We start from the raw sequence: 22,330 nt of genomic DNA on the forward strand, positions 1-22,330 counted from the left end.
ATCATCTACAATGGCCTTCCTCGGGTGGGTACACGTGCTTTCCCCATGGAGGAGGGTCTAGCATAGTTGACTACTTCATCGGATCTACTACCTTCACTATACACGTCACTGATTTCCTATCTCACCACCACCACTAGGAGCAGATCACACTTTTCCGTTTTTTGGTATCCCCACTCCACTGCCCACATCACACACTACGTCATCACTTGCACACGCTACCTACCATGACATACACTTTCACCACACACTCAAGCCTGCATACTCCGCTCCCCTTGCCAACCTGCTTAGAGACATACATCACATTCTGCTCTTATAGGATTGAGCCGCCTCAATCACATGGTCCCTCCATGAGGCTTCTCTATGCACCTTTCCACACACCACTCGATCCACATGCCCCCCACCTCTTGTTTTGGTACCTTGCAATAGCTAGTACGACGACAAGTGTAAGCCTTTACACTGACAACTCTGTCTCGAAACCAAGCATCATCTTTCAGGAGAGGTAGAGACACTATGTGAGTATCGCCACCTAGTTCGCTAGAATAAGCAGGCCTTCGTCCGTCGGAATGAAGAGGAGTTACTAAAAATTTTGTTCGGTAACAACTCCAAACATGTTGTTTAGTAAGAACATCCCCTCTCACAGACACCAAAACCTGGCACTCCTACGAACGCACATTATACGATGTACCTAACCAACCAGATCCCGACCTCTCACATGTACCTCGCCCCACTTTGTTTCGGTCTCTACAAGATGCTCATTCCTTTGGAGACCTTCCTCAAGTCCAGTTGGAAGTTTTTAATTACTATTTTGAGTTATGAGTAGTAGCTGTCCCACTTCTTTTTTTTTGCAAAAAAATTAAGTATGAATGAAAGCCGCAAGAGCAAGCTCAAATGCAAGAGTACATCATGTCATGCATGAAAGAAAAAACAGCTCAAAAAGAGCTAACAAAAATCCAAGGTGAAGGTTGAAAATGCCACCTCAACCTTGAAGAAGACTCAGACAAGAAAGGAGATCCTCTCCAAACTCTAAAAAATATGTATCTCCTGTCTGTAGAGCTGCTCTGGAGGATCCCTGCATGCTCGCCCAGATGGCCATCAGCGTGTGTCTATATAGTATCAGTCTGGCCATAGATTGGGAAGGGTAAACCTGTGAACCCTCCATTGCCTCTATACATCTGGCCCTCCAAATATACCAAGCTGCAATGCTAGCTAGAATCTCCCAAGCTGTGTCTACCGAGGCAGCTATCCCACTTTGGGACAGCTATGACCCCCAAAAAAAAAGCTAATCCAAGTACCTTGTTTTCCGGTGTTCCAAAACCTCTTTCAAGAAGCTTCCTAGATTTTGGCTAGCTGCTCAGCAGATGTTTCAAATTATGTATGTTGCCCCATAATTTCCTTTGATGTGTGCATAGGCTGTGCATCTTAAGAGTACATGCTGCTCATTTTCTACCTCTTGCAAGTCCTTTCTTCTCTGGGATCCTAGGTCTTGCCCACCTACCCCTCTCCACCTTGCGATCATGCGAAAGCGGAGTATATGCCCTGTAAATTTTGATATGTCTTCCCGAAGGTGTTTATGCGTTCTCTCGCTGCCCACTAAGTTCCTATTTGTATAGCTGCATTTTTGTTCCCCAGTTTTGCCATAGTTTCCGTAGCATTTATACGTCACTATCTCCATGATTTCACATGCATCTTCAGGTATATCAACAGTTGTATATTCCATGATTCCATCCACTTCATTCCCTCTCTGTGCCAACCTGTGATTTTCATAGCTTCCATCACCTTGTGTGGTATCCTACTCGCCTCCATCTTCTCAAATTTGTTGAGGTAAGCCATGAATTGGCATAATGCTTCCCCTTCTAGAGGCATCGTACCATTTATGTAAAGTTTCTATTCTCTCCCAGTACATGCTAGAGAGTCCGAGTCCTCAAGCTAGGCGTCCATAAAGGATTACTGTTTGCACAAGCATAGTGTATAGAAACTTTCTCATTTCACAATTCCACATATATGCCTTCCCGCATTTATTTTGGAAGCTATGCAATCCTCCCATCCTCCTCTTCACACAAGCATTCCATTTGTAGTTGTCCGTGAATTGTAGTCCTAGATATTTATATGTCTCGACTATCCAGGTGTTTGAAAAACATCAAAAATTGTCAAATCATAACCCTAAAGTCATAACCTGTATGAGTGAGGAGAAAAACTACAAGAGAGAATAGTCATTACCTGCATCCATATACAAACACTCACAACTGGAACAAAAAGTATGATCAACTGCCAGGCAACTTGAGACATGACTATGACAATGCCGATGAGTTGTATGAATGAAAATGCAACACCTCCAAGCCTGAGTGGCACCTCCAAATCCAGAGCACTTTGATCTGTTGATGCCTACATAGAGTTCACAACGTCATAGGTAAGTCTCAGTTGTTGCAGCTTGATTTTTTGAATTAAAAATAAAGATGGCATTTGTTCTGTAAGTTTTAAATGTATTCTAACTTCCCTTTTTCATTTGCCAATATGGATATTGTGAACAAAATGATGAAATTCAAAAATCTTGAAGGTAAACACGTCTCCGTCAAAGCTATATCCTCATCCTTCTTCATTCTCTCCTCTCATGTCCACTTTTTCTCTTCCACTTCCACCTAGTTTCCATTAGCCCCCTATCCTCAACTTCAATTCTTTCCCTCATATATCCCATTTCCTTCATTCTGACTTCTCCTTGGATCCTGCTCCCCCTCACTTTTCCTCCTTTCTTTCCTCTCTCTGTTGGAACTAGTGAGAGGGCTTTATCCGTTAAGGGCCACACAATTTAGCCACACATAGGTGCCTTGATCAAGGAGTAGGGCATATGATATAGAGACCTCACGTCCCCACCAATGTTTCTACAGGATGAGGACTTTTGGGAGTGGCTAGGTGATCAAAGAGTGGGACCTTTGACATGTCGCTTTGTTTGGGCGGTTGGGAGATTCCTAATGAGCACTCACCTACATTGATGCATGGAGCCCAAGCGTGGATTGGTACATACATTGCCTAGCCCCTTAGATGATAGGAAGCAGAGCCAAAGAAATCCCTGTCAACAAATTTGTCGACAAAGTGACCACCTCTAGCATTTGATTTTGGTAGGAAAAATGGCACATGCAATGTGGACTGGCACACATATCTCCTGGCCCCTTATATGATAGGAAGCAGAGCCGAAGAAAGTCCTGCAAGATAGTTGGTTAGAGAAGAACCAGAGATGCATGGTTCCCCAAATGGAGGTAGAGCAGTAGCTCAGAAGACTTGGACCCCGAAAGAGAGAGCCAAGTCATTGAGGGTCATAAAGAAGGGGAAGGGGGCAAAAATGCTCATAATCCTAGCAATCCCTTCTTCCCACCCTTCTGCCCTCCCGCCAGCACGCCCCCCCCTGCCATTCTACGTCCTCCCACCTCTTCTCCCGCCGCCTTCTTTTTCTTGTCTTCGTTGCAGACAAATGGGTCACCTCAACAGAGATTGTTGTCCCCATGGCCACCCTCGTGCGCCTCCCCCCCCTCCTCCACAAAGCAGGCAGAGTCAGCAGGCTTGAGTTCAACGCCCTCTCAGGCAGGAGCAGCAGGAGTCCCAGACCCAATGGGTTACCCCCTCTGAAGGGAACTGGACACAGGTTAAAAAGAAAAAAAACCCAAGCAAGCTTGCGCGCAAACGCCACAAACAGAGGGCCAACCGTAGGGAGAGGGACAGAATTGATCGAGAGGCCCCGAAAGAGGAATAGCAAGAGTCACCTCCCCCAGCAGCAGAGGCCATTGTCCATCCAATTGATCCTTCAGCTTCGGAAGTTCATCCTCCGCACCCACCCTTGCAGCAACAGAGAGCCCCAAGAGCTCCAGATGCGGCAATGGCGGAAGCTGCAGATGCTAGCCCGACGTGAAGGAGCCGACGATCCAGAGCCCCGACGAGCCTAATCAGCAGGGGGGGCCTAGGGTTGCTCTTTTTCCTCCTCGTCCCGCTCCTCCCCCCCCCTCCCCCTCCCCCTCCTCCTCTTCACTTTCCCCTCCCTCCCCAAAGTTCCCCCTCCCCCCCCCCTTCAGCCCCCCTTCTATGGTCACCCTCATTACCTGCCTCCCCGCCCTCTGTCCCCCGTGTCCCTACCTCTCACTCTCCCGCCGCCCCCCTCTCCACTTCAGTAGCAGCCTCTTCCGCTTCGACACCCCTGCCATCAAGCAAGGAAACGACTACGCCCCCTTCTGCTTCCGCATCGCAGCAGCAGGTCCGCTCAGAGAGGGATCTTGAGGGACGAGGCTCATCTTCCCGGCCAGTAGCTCCCAACTTCCAACCTGGGCGTCCCTTTCCGCGGGACTTCTGGAGGTTAGGACCCTGGAACTATCTAGAGATTCCGGACTCTTACCCTTTACCATTGGAGGTCACACTCATGGTCCTTCAGCCCCGAAAGAGGGGTTCGATCAGTGCAGTGGGATCTCAGACACACCCCATTTGGAGATTTCCGTTTGCCTCCACAGGGTTGGAGAAGTGGTCCCCGGAGATGTTTGATGCTATTTTGTGGGTAATCAGATTATGCTCATGATGGACGAGTGGATGGGACCACAGGGACTAGATCTTTGGTACGCCCATGGCGCAGAGGTGAACTTTCAGCTGAGCTTCACGTGCGAGGAGCAGTGTGTGGTTTGGCGACAGGAGTTATCAGATTGCCGATGGAGGCAAAGGTGGAGCAGGCACACTTATGGCCCCTCTAGACGTGCGCCGAGTTGCTCGGGGTGGAAGCCTCCTTCATGATGAAGTGGGCACGAAAGATCGGTATTGAGCCGGTATACATCCTAGTACAACACCGCACAGACATTGACTACTCGCCCTCCGCACCCCCGACAAAATCACACAAGGCAATCTTTCTAGGACAGGCACCCACCTGTTCCCGATTCCCCCGTCCTCATGAGCTGGACCATAATGAGCCAGAACGTACACCTCCACGACCGTGTTCGTAGTCAGCCACAGTATCTGTTGCTCCGGTAGGAGTTGCAAAGGGCAGTGGTAGAGCGAGCAATGGACATCCTTATGATTCAGGAGCACATGTTTTCAGCAACATCAGACGACGCCATCACCTTCTCCCAAGGAGAGGTCCAGAGGGGTCTGCCTCTCAGTCTCACAGACCTTGGCTTCAGAGGTCTACGATCAGTGCGAGCTCATTCCAAGACGGGTAGTTTGGATGGGAGTTCGGACGGGAGAGTCCAAGATTGGAATCCTGAACGTGTAGAGGAGGCTGTCAGAGTGTCTTCCGGATGTTGAATGCTGGATTGTTGGAGGGGACTTCAACAACCTGCAGTTTGCGGAAGACAAGTAGGGCGGCGCCTCGTTCTCAGAGATGCCAGCAGCAGAGCGTAGCACCTAGGAGCAGTTCATTTTCATGATCAGTGGCAGAGACCCGTGGAGAGAGCCAAAGTTCAACAGGACTCCTAGCAGCCTTCTCTTCTCCTTTGGATAGAGGAGACACGATGGATTGCTCGAGAGATTAGACCGCTTCTATGTTGGCGACTGGGCATTACACAGAGGCGGTTCTACCAGGATTCTGACAGGTACCATAATGTCCGACCACTCTCCAGTGGTACTTCACTTGGATCAGCCCCGCCGAGGTCTCCCCCAGAAGGGGGTCCGCATTCCAGAGGACCTCTTGCAGGACGAGGAGATTCAACAGGTTATGGCAGAGATCTGGGAGCACTCAGAGATGGCACCGAGTGAGGGCTAGGCTGCATGGGTGGCCGATGCGATTCAGAGGAGCAATGTGGAGCTGCAGGCTCACGCCCTTAAGCGCAGGAGGACCCTTCAGGAGCAAGAGCGGGCTTTGAGGAGAGACCTCGCCTCCATCGAGAGGCTCAGGGAGCAGGACTCAGTTTCTCAGTGGCTTAGTGATAGATTGGAGAGCGCTCGTCTCGAGCTTCAGGACACAGAGCTGTGGCGGGCTGAGTTCTCCTACCATTCCTCCCGGGCCCGATGGCCGACGGGTACAGCAGGGGGACAAAATGACGAAGCAATTCTTTCAGACCACTGGGCGACCGGCACACAGCTACAACGTCTTCGGGACTCGCAGGGGATCATGCACATTGACCCGCAAAAGATTCTTGACATGACCACCGAATTTTATAGCCAGCTCTTTCAGACAGAGAGGATGACCCCAGTTGGTCTTGTGGCCCGAGAGCTAGTTTGGGATCATGTTCCAACAGTAGTCTCGCGGGACATATGCAGCAAACTTGAGGAGCCCTTCACAGATGAGGAGCTCTGGGAAGCCCTCAAGGCTCTCCCAACCCAGAAGTGCCAAGGGAAGGATGGCTTGACTCCGGCCTTCTTCTGGAACTTCTTGGAGATTATCTCTACCCCCTTCCATTTAGCTTGCGAGGAGATTTTCGACACAGGCCTTCTTCCTCAGTCCTTGTGCAGGGGGTGGATCTGTTTGATCCCAAAAGGGGGAGATAGGTCAGATATTCGACAGTGGAGGCCGATCACTCTGCTTGATACTGCATACAAGATCCTCGCCAAGGTCTTGAGGTTGCGGTTAGGGCCTCATCTTACCGACATCATCCATGACACACTGACTAGGTTTGTCCAGGAGCGCAGCATCCTGGACAACATCTTCACGTTCTGGGAGGCAGTGGATTGGTCCAAGGAGGAGTCACAGCCACTGGCCATCCTTCTCTTAGACTTTGATAAGGCCTACGACAGGATGGAGTGGTCTTTCCTGGAGGGCACTATGAGGAGATTGGGTTTCTCTGACAGATGGGTCAGAGGAGTTTCAGCGCTATACGCAGGGAGCTCTAGTCAGATGATTATCGGAGGACACACACGCGAGGCCTTTCCTCTCTCTTGCTCGGTTCACTAGGGCTGCCCACTAGCTCCCTTCCTCTTCCTATTTGTAGCGGAGGCTCTGGGCTACTTTTTGAGATCACAGGCAAGAGGAGGAGCTCCTTGACTCGGAGTTTGCAGACGACACGGCCTTGTATGTTGAGGGCACCACAGCGAGTCTAGAGAGAGTCAGAGGCGCCTTGGCTATCTATTGTGAGGCCTCGGGGGCACAGATCAACTGGACAAAATCCATAGGCTTCTTTACGGGCTTTGAGAAGACACAGGAGATCCGTGAGTGGGGGAGTGACTTTGGTTTCAGATCGATACCACGGGGCCAAACAGCGAGATACCTCGCATGCCAAGTGAGTATTGCCCCGGTCCTTGAGAGTGTTCGGGGCAAGCTTCTCTATTGGAGCTCGCCCAAACTCTCCCTCGCAGGTTACGCCTTAGTGGCAAACCAGGTCCTTCTTGCCACTGCCTGGTATATTGCCTCCTGTTGGTGCTTTCACAGAGGATGCATTGGGCAGCTCCGACAGTTGGTACGGAACTTCCTCTGGGCAGGTTCAGAGGGCACGAGGAACACTAGGGCCTGAGTAGCTTGGCAGACGGTGATCATGCCACAGACACTGGGAGGCTTGGGTATCATTGATCTGGAGATGCAGAGCAGAGCCCTTCTGGGCAAGCTGGTGGTTCGTGGCCTCACCCTAGGTGCCGAGCCTTGGAAGCTCCTCTTACAGACAGGGCTTCTGAGGAACACCCCACGCACTAGGGGACAGTGGCAGCATTCACATAGATGGATCTTCTCAGAGGCCCCCCTTACGGGGAAGGGCTTTGCCCTGATGAGGAGTCTTCACAGGGTTTGGCAGATACTACCAGGGGATATCATCTGTGCTTCGCCCAGATGCAAAGAGGAGTTCGAGCATCAATCCCTTATGTGGCACCCAGAGGTCAGAGATCACGAGGGACGTATGCTTGGGCAATGGACTCACATTGGTTGGGCACATTGGGACAGTGGTCCAGTAGGGTCTTTTGGTCGCTGGAGCAGACTACCTATGGAGGCAGAGACGAGAGGCTTGTTGACGCCCTAACGCATCTGAGAGGGGTAGGGCAGCGGATGGACGAGATCGACTTAGCCATTCCTGAACCTGGTGGGAAGGACTTCACATCTGGAGAGACAGTAGGTGGCTAGGGCAGTTTTCCTGTACCGGGGTTCCCTTGAGGATTTTGATGCAGCACGGCAGCACGCAGCCCGGCTTCTTCGGTGTAGGACCTGGAGGCCTACTGCAGCCCCTCACTAGGAGTGACCCTGAGATGGATGGAAGTCTTGATGGGATACACTGGTAGATGATCAGAGTGGTAGGACTTTAAGGGAAGGAGTGGCACATCGATCCTCCCAGTATCTCAGAGCAGAACGCCTCCAGATGGCGCCTCTGGCTATGGGAGGGTAGACCCCTGAGGGAGGTCCCCAGTGGGACCCCGGGGAGTGGTTTTGGCCCTCCAGGGGCGGCCTAGCTGAGACGATAGATGAGGTGCCTTTCTTTTCCTACACCACACGGATTGGCAGGAGACTTCAAATGGACTTGTCGAGATGGACTCCTTCGAGGGAGAGACACTGGGAGACCCAGAGAGTGCCCCGGATGTTCGCTCCAGGTTTTGGACGTGGTTGTGGTCTAGCTTGCGGCGGAGGAAGATTTCTTACTTCTTCTGGCTGGCAGCCCACGGAGGCTTGCAAATCGGCCCGTGGTTGGAGCAGATGCGTGTGGAGGGGCAGTGCCATTGCTGCTCAGATGGTGTCCTGGAAACTATCTCACACTGCCTATGGAGCTGTCGTAGCGCAGCGAGGATCTTGATGAGAGCCCTCACGATCATGACACGCATGTAGAGTCGTCACAGAGACTGGCTTGGTTGACAGAGGGAGGACACGCGTTCTAGATTGATGAAATCTCCCCAACCTACCGGATACAGGGTCAGAGCATTTAGAGGATTGCACTCCACGAGGCAGCCCCCCCTGACGCCCTAGCTCCTCCTTCCCTTAGGGAAGATAGTGTTTGGGAGGTGGTAGCCAGCATCACGGCTTGGAACATTTGGGTGGCTCACTACAGTCTCGTGATGGGAGAGCACCTGGTTCCACCCTCAGCTACCTTGGTTGCCATCTGGCAAGATATCATTTATACTCTACAGTCCACCTGGGAGCGTGGGACGCCAAGCTCCAGGGCGACTATTGAGAGGCTTGCTCGTTTCTGCAAGGCTTGGCCTGCAGGTGTTTTCTACATCTTCACTCTGCGAGGGATTCGCTGGCTGTATAGTCCCCCCACTTGGCTGTTAGCCCAAGTTCCCGAGATCCCCTAGGCAATTAGCAGGGCTTCTCTGGAACACGCCGGTTTTTCTTTCAGCCTTTTTCGGTTTGTCAACTCTTGCATAAATGGAATTCCTCTGCACGTATCAACCTCGGAGTCAAATTCGTTTGAAGAAGTTCGAAGAGCAAAGGTTTCATACAACAATGAAGACCCAAGTCAACCATTTGGCTTTTTATACATGTCACCTTTTGAAGGGAGGGCCAACCCTATTTCTTATACCACTCTTTTGTGAGGATGCTTGAAGTGTTCCGAACGAGCTCCTCACTCCCGTGCTACTCCTTGTGGGAGCATTGCGTAGTAAAGCCTTCACTCGTGTCACTCGAGCGCCTACAGAATCATTGCAATGGAGTTTTCACCGAGAAGAAGGGGGTGAGAAGAAGAGAGAGGGAGAGGAGAGGGGGAGGAAAGGGCCTGGTAAGCAGGCAGTAATTGATGAGGCTGCAAAATCTTGTAAGGATTCCCCCCTACCCCGCAGCGAGTCTCTACAGTCAAAGATCTTGTTCACATTGAAGTACAAACTGCTAATCAAAGAACACAAAGCTAGAAGTGATAATGCGCTAAAGATTAGAATAGGGGGGCTCCCAGAAGATTGGTACAAAGAGGAGGACACATATAGTGAAATATTGACAAAGATCAAAGCAAGCTTGCCGAACAGGATGATGACGACTCCAAGCCAATTTCTATTATGCACTATAAAGGTCATGCAATCCTTACACTGAAGTCAAAAGATATGTGGATCAAGCTTCTTCGACAATCTTACAAGCTGAAGGGTACCAAAGTATGGATAGCAGAGAAGCTTACACAAGCTTAACTCAAGAATAAGGCAACTGAATAGCTAAAGTCAAGGCTGCCACAAAAGATGGAAAATGGGCAGTTTACCGTGAAGGCGTAGCCCTAATCAAAGAGTTTAAATCAAAACCAAAAGACTCTCAGTCTTAAACTGATGTATGGTTGTTTACTCTTTCAAACTATTATGTAGGTACTCTAAAATAATGTGAGTTGCTTTTTGCACTCCTTGGGAGGTGCCATGTGCCCTCCCTAAAGTAGATGTACTAGAGGGTTTCTTGCTGTCCCATAGACCTTTTGGGCTCCAGTGGACGTTAATAGACTTTCTTTCTTTCTTTCTTTCTACCTACAGAATGACAGAAGCCCACAAATGGAAGCTACCCTCTCCTCCAAGGTAGAGCTCCCTTCCCTTAGCTTCACCTTCGGGAGCTGTTGGAGCTGATCTACATTGATTGCCATGCCATTTGTTGCTGCGCATTGCCTTGGAATGCCTCTCCATCAGCTACCCCTTCAACCGCCCCATTTGTCTCACCATTAGCCTCGCCATCAGTTGCCCGTACCCAGCCGTACAGGCCGCGTACAGCCAGCCGTACAGGCTGTACGGACTGTTCCAGCCGTACAACAGGCCATACAGGCCTGTACCAACACTTGGGATTGATGCTGCTCTTGCCTAGCATTATCTGCACGTACAATCTGTCCGTATCAGCCTGTTTTTGCTCTCGGAATGCGTACCATTTTTGCTCATTGTCTCTTCTCCTCCATGTGAGCTGAGCTGCCCTCATTTTGCCCACAAATTGCTGCTCCAAATATCTCATGATGACATCTCTATCCTCCCCATCTTCTGCCTTCAATTCCAGCCCTTAGTTTCATCTCCTAAAGTGCTGAGATTGAAGTTTCCATTTCCCGAGGTACACAAATTAGTTCTCTTTCTTCAAACTCAGTGCTCGTGGAGAAGTTAAAGGGGAAAGGATTCCCTACTTGGCAAACTAAGGTTCAGTTGCTCCTCATGAAAGAAAATGTATGGGATGCTATTGAGGATGACACTCCCACCAACGGATCCTTAACAACTCAAGACATGGAAGCAACACAACTCAAAACCTATTGCTATCATCGGACTTTGCCTCGATGATACTTTGATTAATAATATCGACTTCAAATCAACGGCCAAGGCGATATGGGCACGCCTTGAGAATCTTTTTGGTAACAAAATCACAAACTCCAAGGTTTTCTTGAAGTTGCAATTTTATAATTTGAAAATGGAGGATAGTGATACCTTGAGTGCACATTTAGCAAAAATGCAATCTCTTGTGCAACAACTTTCCAGCCAAAGTATCCCTAAGACGACGAGGACAAAATGGATGTCATTATGAAGAGTATGGAAGGAGTCACTCGCTTTGAGCATACTCTTGAAATACTTAGGCTTGTCACGACTAACTTTGATGATATGGTTAACTTTGATGATATGGTGACTCTTCTTCTCGAGAAAGATCACCGGAACAAAGATTCTCTGATCTCTTCTTCAGATACTATAGATGTTCTTGCCTCCGCTAGCAAATGGGAACCCAAGCCTACACCAGCACATGGAAAGTCAAAGCCATTCAAGCCTCTGAAGTGCACCTTTTGTAACAAGCTTGGTCATACGGAGGACAGATGCTACCAAAAGCTTACCAAATAGCAAACTAAGGACCATGCCAGTTGAGTTGCAGCCTCCACGAGTGACGATGAAGATGACAACCCTCTGACACAAGTTCATGCTCTTACTGCTGAAACCTGATCTCTCTCTTTCCCTCCAGAGAACGATGGAGATGATGATCCATATATTTTCTAAGCATGTTCTATTTTGGGTACTCTGCCCTGGGTTGTTTCCAAAAATGAATGGAATAAATGATGTGTGTTGAGTCAATAAGGTTCTCTGCCTTAGACAGTCCTCCTAAAATGATGTATTGCTTTTATATTTATGGTGTTTGGCTCCATATCCCTAATTACTCCCGGGAGCCAAGAGGGGGCTGTATTGTGGGAGCCATGTATTGGCTTTGATAAATCTATTTATCAGGCCTAGCATGTGAGTTCCAGGATGTTGGTGCATAAGTCCCATAGACCTCTGAGTTGGCCATGCATCCATGCATGATGAGTCTCTGAATCATGTTAGTTGAGCCTTTGAGTCTATACAATGCTCACTAGCCTCTGATCCATGGTCACTTACCTTTGAGTTAGCATGGGCACCATATATTGGCTTTGATAGGTCTATTTATCAGGCCTAGCATGTGAGTTCGAGGATGTTGGTGCATTAGTCTCCTAGACCTTTGAGTTGGCCATGCATCCATGCATGATGAGCCTCTGAGCCATGTTAGTTGAGCCTCAGAGTCTATACCATGCTCACTAGCCTCTGAGCCATGCTCACTTGTCTTTGAGTTAGCATGGGAGCCATGTTTAGTTCTAGACCGTCATTGCACAGTTCGATGACCTTTATTATCATGTTTTATTCTTGGTTCCATTCCAGTAGTCACTCACCTTTCCTCCATGGGGAGGTGTTAGGAAATGGAGTCAAGATGAGTCAGTTTGGTGTGTTCTAGTGAGTTCTAGTGTGAGTTCTAGTCTAGTGTGTCCTATGGATGCCACGTGTCACATTGGGAGCTATCCCATATGCATTGGTGTTCATATGTGTGTGTGTGTGCTCTATGTACTTGTCTAGTGTCAAATTAATCAAGTATTGAACCTACAAATTATTTGGTCTACATGTGAGTACTTTCATTTGTTCATTGCTTACTCATTTCATTTCCATTTCATTATGTCTTTCTTTGAGTATCATTATCTCTCTCCCTAGCCTACCCTCTCTCTCCCTTCTCCACCATGTGCCTTCAGGCATGGGGTCCTCCTCTTCATTCCCGACTGGCGAAAGGTCGATGGGCGTAGGGATAAAATTTGCTGGCCGCAGTAGTGTATTGAGAGCTTTGTCTGGGAGGTCAACGGGAGCGTTGGAGGAGATGGATTGGGAGGTCCCGTACTGTGCAATGTTAGTGTTGAAAGTGTGAGAGGAGTATTCGGATTGGTTTGTGCGGGGAAAAGGGAACGGAACAGGATTGGCAGATTGTTGAGGAGGGTGGGCGGGATCTGCAGGGTGTGTGGGATCTGGTTGCAAAATTTTTTTTGGGGGGGGGGAGTAGAGTTAAAGATGGAGATGGCTTCCTGACCCTCCTCCTTGGTGACAACTTCGGGGTATGCTACATGACTTGTTTCAAAATTGCTTACCAAGTACTCGTGTGAGTCCTGGAGAGCTTGTAGCACCCGATTGAACAAAATGATGATGCCAAGGGGACGGTAGGCCGTGGAGCGATATGCAACTAAATACCCTTGCGTTTGAACTGCAGAAGCCCAGCCATAGGTCTGGATCCAGTCGATGTCGGCTTGTATGTTGTCGGGAGTACAGACCTATGGGCTCAGCTCGTCGGGCTTAGCTAGCTGCATCACATCATCGTCCTATGGATAATTTGTTGACTCATGATTACTCGACACCATGAGTGGAAATTTAGGAGGATGGGGTGGGCAGCTAAGGTTTGAAGATCAGAGGGACAGATGAGGGATAGGTTGGCAGACTGAAGGTCTAGGGAGAAGTAAGACATAGCTAAAATGGGGCGACAGTGGTCGGAATTGTGATGGAGGATAGTCTGAAGTGTGTTGGGCCGGAGAGAGGCGTGTAGGAGAAATGGGGGAGAGACAAAGCTGAAACTGAAACTGAAATGAGAGCAAGACTAGAAGGAGACACAAAGCATAGAGATACCTTGAGATGAGTGTAGACAAGACACAAGATTGATACATTCATTGATGTAGGAGAAATGGGGGAGAGACAAAGCTGAAACTGAAACTGAAATGAGAGCAAGACTAGAAGGAGACACAAAGCATAGAGATACCTTGAGATGAGTGTAGACAAGACACAAGATTGATACATTCATTGATGTGACACCCACAATATATAGGTGAGAAGTACAAGATAGAGTAGACTCACTGACTTATGGGACAATTATAGAGGTGCTACATGGCACTAGACTAGACTAGGAGAAGTACACCTAGTGTGCACTTATCTCCAACACCCTCCTTAAGTGGACACTAGAAGGAAGACATAAAGATAAGACTATGACATGACAAAAGATAAGACCAAGACAGATAGACTAGACAAGGACTGAGAGACAAGCCAGAAGACAAGATAGACAAGATCTTGAGACACCCCGCCTCAAGTGATATCCTCATATGGGTCCACAAGGGTAGGAACAAGAGTGGATCATAGACAAAGAGAGAAAGAAAGACAATTAGCCAGTAGAGAGGTCCCACAGAGAGAGAGACTATCAGATAGACATGAGAGAGTCTGACATATAGAAGATAGATGGGGACATAGACAGAGCATGCCAAGAGAATGTGGGTAGCTAATCCACAAAAGATAGGCATATAGACAAAAGACAGAGTGTCAGAGACATGTGACTATAAGATCACACAAGACACATGAGAGTGAAGAGAAGACTAACTGATAGTAGACAGACTGGACCTTGCAGACAATCCCTCCTCAAGGTCAACCCTCTTGCTAGAATGTGTGATGCAGGGGTGCCTCTTGGATAGGGACAAATGGAGGTCCTGAAAGCGACTGACTGAGATAGACAGAAGATGAGATGGGAAGGTCTTACCATTCCTGGCAGTGTCTAATCCCGTACATGAGAGACAGATAGATGAAGGGAAGGTCTTACCACTTGTTGAAATGCAAGGGCAGTGTCTAATCCCATGAAAACTGAAAATTAAATTTTTATATTTTGAGTTTTTCAAAAGTAGAAGACTGAAAATTACATCTAGATATCCTGATTTGATTACATCTAGATATCCTGAAAATTACATCTAGATATCCAGCTTGAGCAGGTCTTCCCTCTTTCAAAACCATATCTTTGACAGTCTATCCAGAGGGGTAAACCATGAATGCTGAAAGTAATCATGAAGCATGAAGAACTTGCTAGTCGTGAAAGTAAGTGGGCATTAGGGCCAGGCTGAGGATTGTTAAACGAAGAGCATCCATACCTCAAAATTTGCAGAACCAGGAGCAGCCTGATAAACTAAAGATGAAGGGGCTGTCCCATGTGAGAAAACAATAGCATAACATGATCCAATGAGGATTCAGGACCGTAGCAAAGTGTCGAGCTGATTCTGACCATAGGTGAGGTATATCCATGGAGTTGTGCAGCCATGAAGTGAGTGGACAAGTTGCTGGAATTAAGGCAACAAAAATCTGAATGTATGCGGGCTGCTTCATGAAGAAAGGGAGCAGCAAATGAAGGCGATGACAGGCTGACTGAAATCGCCCTGAGGATGCCATGAGATGAGGCCCAAAACTGACGGCAAGCTGATGTAGAATGACGCGGAGCTGAAGCTTGAAAGCCACGAGCTAAAGATGAGCTGTCATGAGGAATTGCGCCACACTTTGAAGCTGAATATGAGCTGCCATGAACTGAAGATAGTTGTCGGGGTGAAGTAGAGTAACCACGAGCTAAGAAACGTTGAGGAATGAGGTGAAGAGAGCTGAAGTAGAAGCAGAGAGCTGAGGCGAGTTGAAGCGGATTGAAGTGAGCTGAAGCTTGAGGCAAGGATGAGGGGAGCCAGGATAAACCTGCTCTGATACCATGTAGGAGAAATGGGGGAGAGACAAAGCTGAAACTGAAACTGAAATGAGAGCAAGACTAGAAGGAGACACAAAGCATAGAGATACCTTGAGATGAGTGTAGACAAGACACAAGATTGATACATTCATTGATGTGACACCCACAATATATAGGTGAGAAGTACAAGATAGAGTAGACTCACTGACTTATGGGACAATTATAGAGGTGCTACATGGCACTAGACTAGACTAGGAGAAGTACACCTAGTGTGCACTTATCTCCAACAAGGCGGTGAGATCTGTGTGGAAGATGAGGTTTTGGGCGCTTGAGTGCGTCGAAGTGCATTTGAAGTATTTGGGGGACAATGCGTGGGGATAGGGTGTAGGTGGCGAGTTGTGCGGAGACCTTGTACATCATGAACTCTGCTGCTCTTTGTCTTTCCGTGTCGATTCCTCTGGGCAGCCAAAGGTGCGCAGTTGCTCTTTGTTAGCTTGCACGGCGACGGTGAGGGATTGCTCTTCTGCGAGGAGATCCTGAAGGGTCTGGATCTATTGGTTGGATCCCTCCCTGAGCCAAGTGTACTTGTCCTAGGCCTATGCCCTTCGTTCTTCCGTGGTACGGAGGCTGGTATCTGCCTTGTCCAACTGGTCCATCATGGTTTGAACCTAGGATTCACTGGCAGAGAGCTCATCCTTGAGCTTTGTAAGAGCGACCTCCAGCTCTTCGTCCTTTGACCTTTGCTTTCTCAAGGGTGGTTTGCCCGGTAGCTTGTGCGGCGACCATGAGGGTGTGGCTGTCGTGCGCCCTGACTTGTGCTTGTAGGAGAGAGGAGGATAGCTGGGAGGCATAATCTTGCCTCCGCTACAAAATTGTGCGCAATACCTGATGGAGCTGGGCCATTGCACCCAACAGTTGGAGCTCGATGTGCTCTACTTGCAATAGCTGTTTGGCCAACATGTCATTGTAGCCTCCAAGTGTTTGGTACTAAGGTGCGCTGCAAAACTGTAGGGCTTCTGTGAACCCGGCCCATGGAGAAGAGGAAGATCATGTGACAAATGAAACGGGCTCTTGGGGCTGTACTGGGGTAGTGGCTGTAGTCTAAGGAGCAGAGGGGGTGGGGGGAATGCTTGTTGCCGTGGGATGGAGGCCAGTATCGTCCCCGTGATACCTATCCACATCAATGGGGTCTTGGATGGTTGTCTTGCCTTTAGGGTGTCGGTGGAGGCCTCGAGGCATTGTTGTCTCCTTAAGAATTCCCACACTTGACGGTCTTCGTATTGCTCCTGCAATTGACTGTTAAGTGGTTGTTGAGCGGAACGGCTGAGGAACTAGCGCTTGGGTCAATTCGGAGCATTTTGGGGGTGGCCACGACTAGCTCTTCTTCTGTTGGGACGTCTCATGTGGCTTCTTTGTCGCCCAACCCATATCCGATTGGCAATTACTGCTGAAGAGACATGGAAGCTAGCTAGGAACGGAATGGAAATATGGAAAGCATAATGAAAGGCATAATGGAAAGGAAAGAAGGTGCAAGTGTAAGGTAATAACCAAAATACTCACAATGTATTGATAGCTTGATGTTGACTGATATATTATAGACAATAGACAAGTACAAAACTATACAGTGTAACACTAGACTCTAGAAAGTCACAATGTCTATGGGATATCTCCCAATATGACACGTGACACGTCTAGGACTCACTAGACTATAAAACACCACCTAGAACACACATTTTTGACTCAATTTGGCTTCATATTCGAACACCCTCCCATGAAGGCAAGGTGAGAGACTACTGGAATGGAACCAAGAACATAACATAACATAACATGACATGTATTGTGGGAGCCATATGTATTGGCTTTGATAGGTCTATTTGTTTATCAGACCTGGCTTGAGAGTTCCAGGATGTTGGTGCATTGGTCTCCTAGACCTCTGAATTGGTCATGCATCCATGCATGATGAGCCTCTAACCATGCTAGATGAGCTTTCTATGTTATGCTCACTAGCCTCTGAGCCATGCTCACTTGCCTCTGAGATTGTGTGGAAGCCATGTCTAGTTCTAGACTGGCACGCTTAGTTTTGATGACCACCATTGTCATGTTATGTTCTTGGTTCCATTCCAATAGTCTCTCACCTTGTGTTCATGGAAGGGTGTTGGAATATGAAGACAAAGTGAGTCAAATATGTGTGTTGTTTTATAGTCTAGTGAGTCCTAGACGTGCCACGTGTCATATTGGGAGATATCCCATAGATATTGTGACTTTGTAGAGTCTAGTGTCACACTATATAGTGTTGTACTTGTCTATTGTCTATAATATATTAGTCAACATCAAGCCATTCAAGTGCACTTACTGCAACAAGCTCGGTCAAACGGAGGACAGGTGTTACTAGAAGCTTAAACAACAATCGTAGGATCATGTCCTTACAGTCTGTCTCCCGCATCTAGATGATGATGGAGATCATGATTTTGCTTTCTAAAGCCTAATGAAAGGCAGATTGGAAAGGAAAGAAAGATTAAGTGCAAGGCAATAACCAAAATACTCACAATGTATTGATAGCTTGATGTTGAATGATATATTATAGACAATAGACAAGTACAACACTATATAGTGTGACACTAGACTCTACAAAGTCACAATGTCTATGGGATATCTCCCAGTATGACACGTGGCACGTTTAGGACTCACTAGACTATAAAACACCACCTGGACCACCTAGAACACAAATTTTTTACTCACTTTGGCTTCATATTCCAACACCCCCCCATCTTTTTAGGAGGACTATCCAAGGTAGAGGACCTTTAGACTTAATGAAAACCAACCATTCAATACATATCATTTTAGGGGGACTACCCAGGGCAGAGGACCCCAAAATACATCAAGCTGTTGTAATAAAAATAGATCTCTTAGGAGTAAGAGATGTCCTCCAAGTAGCCACTACACGTGTGTGCACATCCCTGCAAGACGATGACGATGTCGAAGAAGCGCTAGGCAGGAATGCTCCAAAAGATGTGTCGGTGAAGTCCATGGGATAGCTAGATTGAGCACTCACATGGTGACTCTCAAAATGCCAGAAGGAGAGTCACCAATGTCGAAGTAGAAGCTTCAGGCACCACGAGGACTAGTAGAGTCACTCAATGTGCAAGCCTAGCACCACGGGCAATCTGAGAAGTAATCAGAGAAGCCGGGAAGTAACCGTACCTCACATCAAGATCATTTTTCTTTATCTTCTTGCTGCAAATAGGTCTGCCACTTCTACCTTGCTTCTTTTTCGCTAAAGTAGGAGTCTACACACGGTATGTGTGCAATGTGACAGTTCGAATGGCGAGGAGATAGAGGAGCTCGGAGTTGTGGGACAGTTCAACAACAAGGGGGTTGCATATGCAACAGGAGAGGCATGAGCAGTAGCAGCAGCTAGAGCTACGTTTGGAGCAGTGTGGGCAGCAGCACTACGTGGGCAGCGTGGAGGTGCGTGGACAGCAACAGCAGCTCATACGGGAGAGTGTGGCGGGCAGTAGAAGCAGCGTTGCGGGCAGAAGATGGCGCACATTTCGAGGCTGGCTGTACGGGCAGTACTGCAGAAGCGTTCTGTGGAGGAAGACGAGGCCGAGGACATTCAAAGGGTGGTTGGGAGACAATATGGAAAGAGGCAGGGAGCTATGGAAATTCTGGCAGAAAATTGAAAGAGTTTGATTGTTTTTGCTAAGGCGAGTATCGGGGGGGATAAGGTGCCTTTTTATAGTTTTCAGTATCCCAACAGCCGGGGGGATATCATTAAGGCGACGGGTGGGCAGGATAGGAGTAAGGCGACGGGTGGGCAGGATAGGAGTAAGGCGATTGGTTGGCGGGATAGGAGTAAGGCAACGATCCGGCAGGATAGGAGTAAGGCGATGATCCGGCGGGATAGCTCTAAGGCGACGATCCGGTGGGATAGCTATAAGGCAACGATCCCACGGAATAGAAGTAAGGCAATGGGTCGTCGGGTTGACAATTGTCGAAGTTGTTGAGAGGAGAGGACAAAAGAAAAAGGGGGCATTGTTGATGTTGAGGGTGCTGCCCGGAGGGGAAACGTGGTGGACAGTCTTGGTGATGCATAGACTCGTGAGGTCAACGTGCAAGGATGCAAAATATGAAAAAGCAAAAAGGTAAAAAATGTACTGGCCATATTCACCTAATGTTGACCATGAATGTGAGTGGGTGCATTGCAATACCAAGGACTTGTGAGCTGCTGGTGCATGTGGGTGATATTCCTACCGTACAGACTCACCTAGAAGAATATTGGTTCTAACTCCATTTTTTAATATCCTAATTAGGAATATTGGTTTTATCTTAATGTGGGTATTCCATTGACGAAGTATGCTGCTGTTCGGCATTCAACTCAATTGCATCCCACCTTATTGGCCCCCCAAGGTGCGCAATCATCAAGTCAGATAGAGCATGTGCTGAGTTTGTGCATCATCCTGGTTGTCAGGTGTGTATCGACGCTGCAGTGTTCACTTTGATGGACCTCTCTCAAAATAAGGCATGCGGGTTCTTGTGTGGCCGTACCCGAAGCGAGGGCAGGTTCTTGTGGTACTACAACATTTGATTTGACAAGCGAGGTAGGTCCGAGTGACACTACGGGTGCTCCCCTAAGTACGGTGACTTCTGATGGTGTGCGCACGGGCCTAAGGAAGGTTCTTGTATAACTACCGCTTTTAGGGGTCAATTCTTGTGTTGCTTCCTCAATGATCTTGGTGACTTTCTCGTTGAGTTGCACTATACTTGGAATCATGACATTCCTTGGCCCACATAATTGTTCGTTGTGCTGGGCTTGAGGGTAGGTTCTTGTGGGACTGCATCAGGAGTTGAAGCAAGTTCTTGTGTTACTACCTTATGAATCCCAGCAGGTTGAGGTCGTGTATTCAGTATCGTTAGAAGCTTTGGAACCAAAGTATTACTCCCCCTGACAGTAGCCTTGGGCTTCCAGGAGCCTTGTCACAATCCACCATTTGTGAAACTTCTACCTGTGGAGTGTTGGAATTTATCCTTGCAGGCGAGGCAATTGGCATCGTGGGGGTGTGTTTTTTAAAGGAATTGCTTATGTTGGCGCTGAGCAAGGAGTGCACCCGTTGTTCATGGAATTTCTGAATAGGGCCCCTGGCATTGGACGTGGGGAGTAAAGGCGAGAGAGCAGTTTGTGGCAAGGGTTTGCCTTAATCGAGATTAGGACTTCGAACTGCATTTCTATGGATTTCCTTCTGAAGATAGGACTAGGGGGGGCTGGAGGCCTCTGGAGCTTTTTTTTTTCCCAAGAAAAAGACTAAGAGAAAAAACCCGCGAGAGCAAGCTCAAAGCGGAATACATCATGAAATCATAAGGATAAATAAAAAACCCCCTCAGAGTGAGGTGGAAAACAACCAAGGCTGAGGCTGAAAGTGCCACCTCAACCCTGTAGTAGTCTCAGAGAAGAAAGGAGAATCCTTCCATAAGAAGAAAGAAGCCCTCCTAACTGAGGCTGCATGGGAGTCTCCCTGCATACCCGTCCATACGGCCATCAAAGTATGTACGGTGTCTGTCCAGATGTCTGTCCAGATACTAGCCAATGTGTGCGAGGAATGAACCTGAGTACCCTCCAAAGCCTCTGTGCATCTGGCTCTCCAGATATGCCAGGATGCAATGCTCGCTAGAATCTCCCAAGAAGTATCCACAGAGGCATGTACAGCTGTAAAAGGAAGGTGTGGTACCACATCCAACGAACAGGACTCAATCCGATGATGTCGAACCGAAATGGCCCGAGAGGAGTCAACTCTCTCATAGAAAACCTGAGGTCCTGTAAGAGAAAGCCAAGCCACTGAGCCCCATGTCATAAAAAATGGGGAGTGGGCAAAGTGACTGAAAATCCTGGCTACCCCCATCCAAATCATCCTCGCCTCTCTGCAATCCCATAAGCAATGTTGAATAGACTCCGAAGCAGAAAGGCATCGAGGGCATGTAGGGCGGAACCTGGACCTCCAAAGGTTCACTGCAATCCCACCATGGATAGAAAGCCAAAAGAAGATAGTGATCTTTCTATTCCTGTGGGATTTCCAAAGTCTCCTCCAGAAGCACCTCTACAGATCCGCAGTGATATCAAAAGTCTCCCAATGAGGAGCTCTGGAAGGTCTCCAACCTCTACTACTGAGCTGATATCTCCTGGCATTACTGACCGTGTAACAAAAGAAGGGGATGCTCTTCTCTCGATGCCCTGCGTCAATCCACTCCCACTCTCCGGGGTCCCACTGCAAATACCTGATGGGAACTCCCCCATAGAGCCAGAGCCTCCAAGACCCGGTGGAGAGTAGCCGAGGGTCTGGGTCTAGGAACCACTCTGAATCTGATCCCTGCACCAAAAGACCTACAACCCTGATAGGCTGAAAGGCAAACTCAAGCAAGATGTCCTCTGTAAACCTGAGCAATCTGCCACCATCCTAGACACTAAAAACCAAAGCATCCTCCTGTGCATCTCGAAAGGCCAAAACCTGAAGCGGAACACCGCCTCTCGAAAAAGTACCTGCCCAAGTGGAGGAAGTGAGCGGCATATCATCTGTGTCTACCCAAACCTCTAGGAGGGCTGCCTCAATCTGCAAGATCCTCCGAGCACTCCCTCTGAGATGTCCTGTCAACCTCGATTTGGTCTCCTCTAGAAGCCTGCGGAAAGCTTTCCAAGACCCCCTAGAAGATGCAGGTCCCCTCTCCCACCTGGACCAGTGCATGTAGAGT

The 22,330-nt window shown here is 48.4% G+C and overlaps 1 protein-coding gene across 2 annotated transcripts in view; it reads right to left on the reverse strand.

The window, feature by feature from the left end:
- Positions 1-22,330, reverse strand: part of LOC147901397 (ABC transporter C family member 5-like) — a 91,849-nt gene that overhangs the window by 47,001 nt on the left and 22,518 nt on the right. The window contains exon 5 of one of the 2 annotated variants that reach the window (XM_087375692.1): positions 2,218-2,382. The exons of the other annotated variant lie outside the window; for it this stretch is intronic. Within the exon in view, the coding sequence (XP_087231818.1) occupies positions 2,218-2,382 (165 nt within the window). The remainder of the gene's footprint in view (positions 1-2,217; positions 2,383-22,330) is intronic. 2 annotated transcript variants of the gene reach the window in all.

The sequence above is a fragment of the Dipteris shenzhenensis genome, chromosome 6 (genome assembly GCF_047967505.1).
Source record: "Dipteris shenzhenensis isolate YYH24624 ecotype China chromosome 6, Dip_SZ_1.0, whole genome shotgun sequence".
Taxonomy (NCBI): Eukaryota; Viridiplantae; Streptophyta; class Polypodiopsida; order Gleicheniales; family Dipteridaceae; genus Dipteris; species Dipteris shenzhenensis.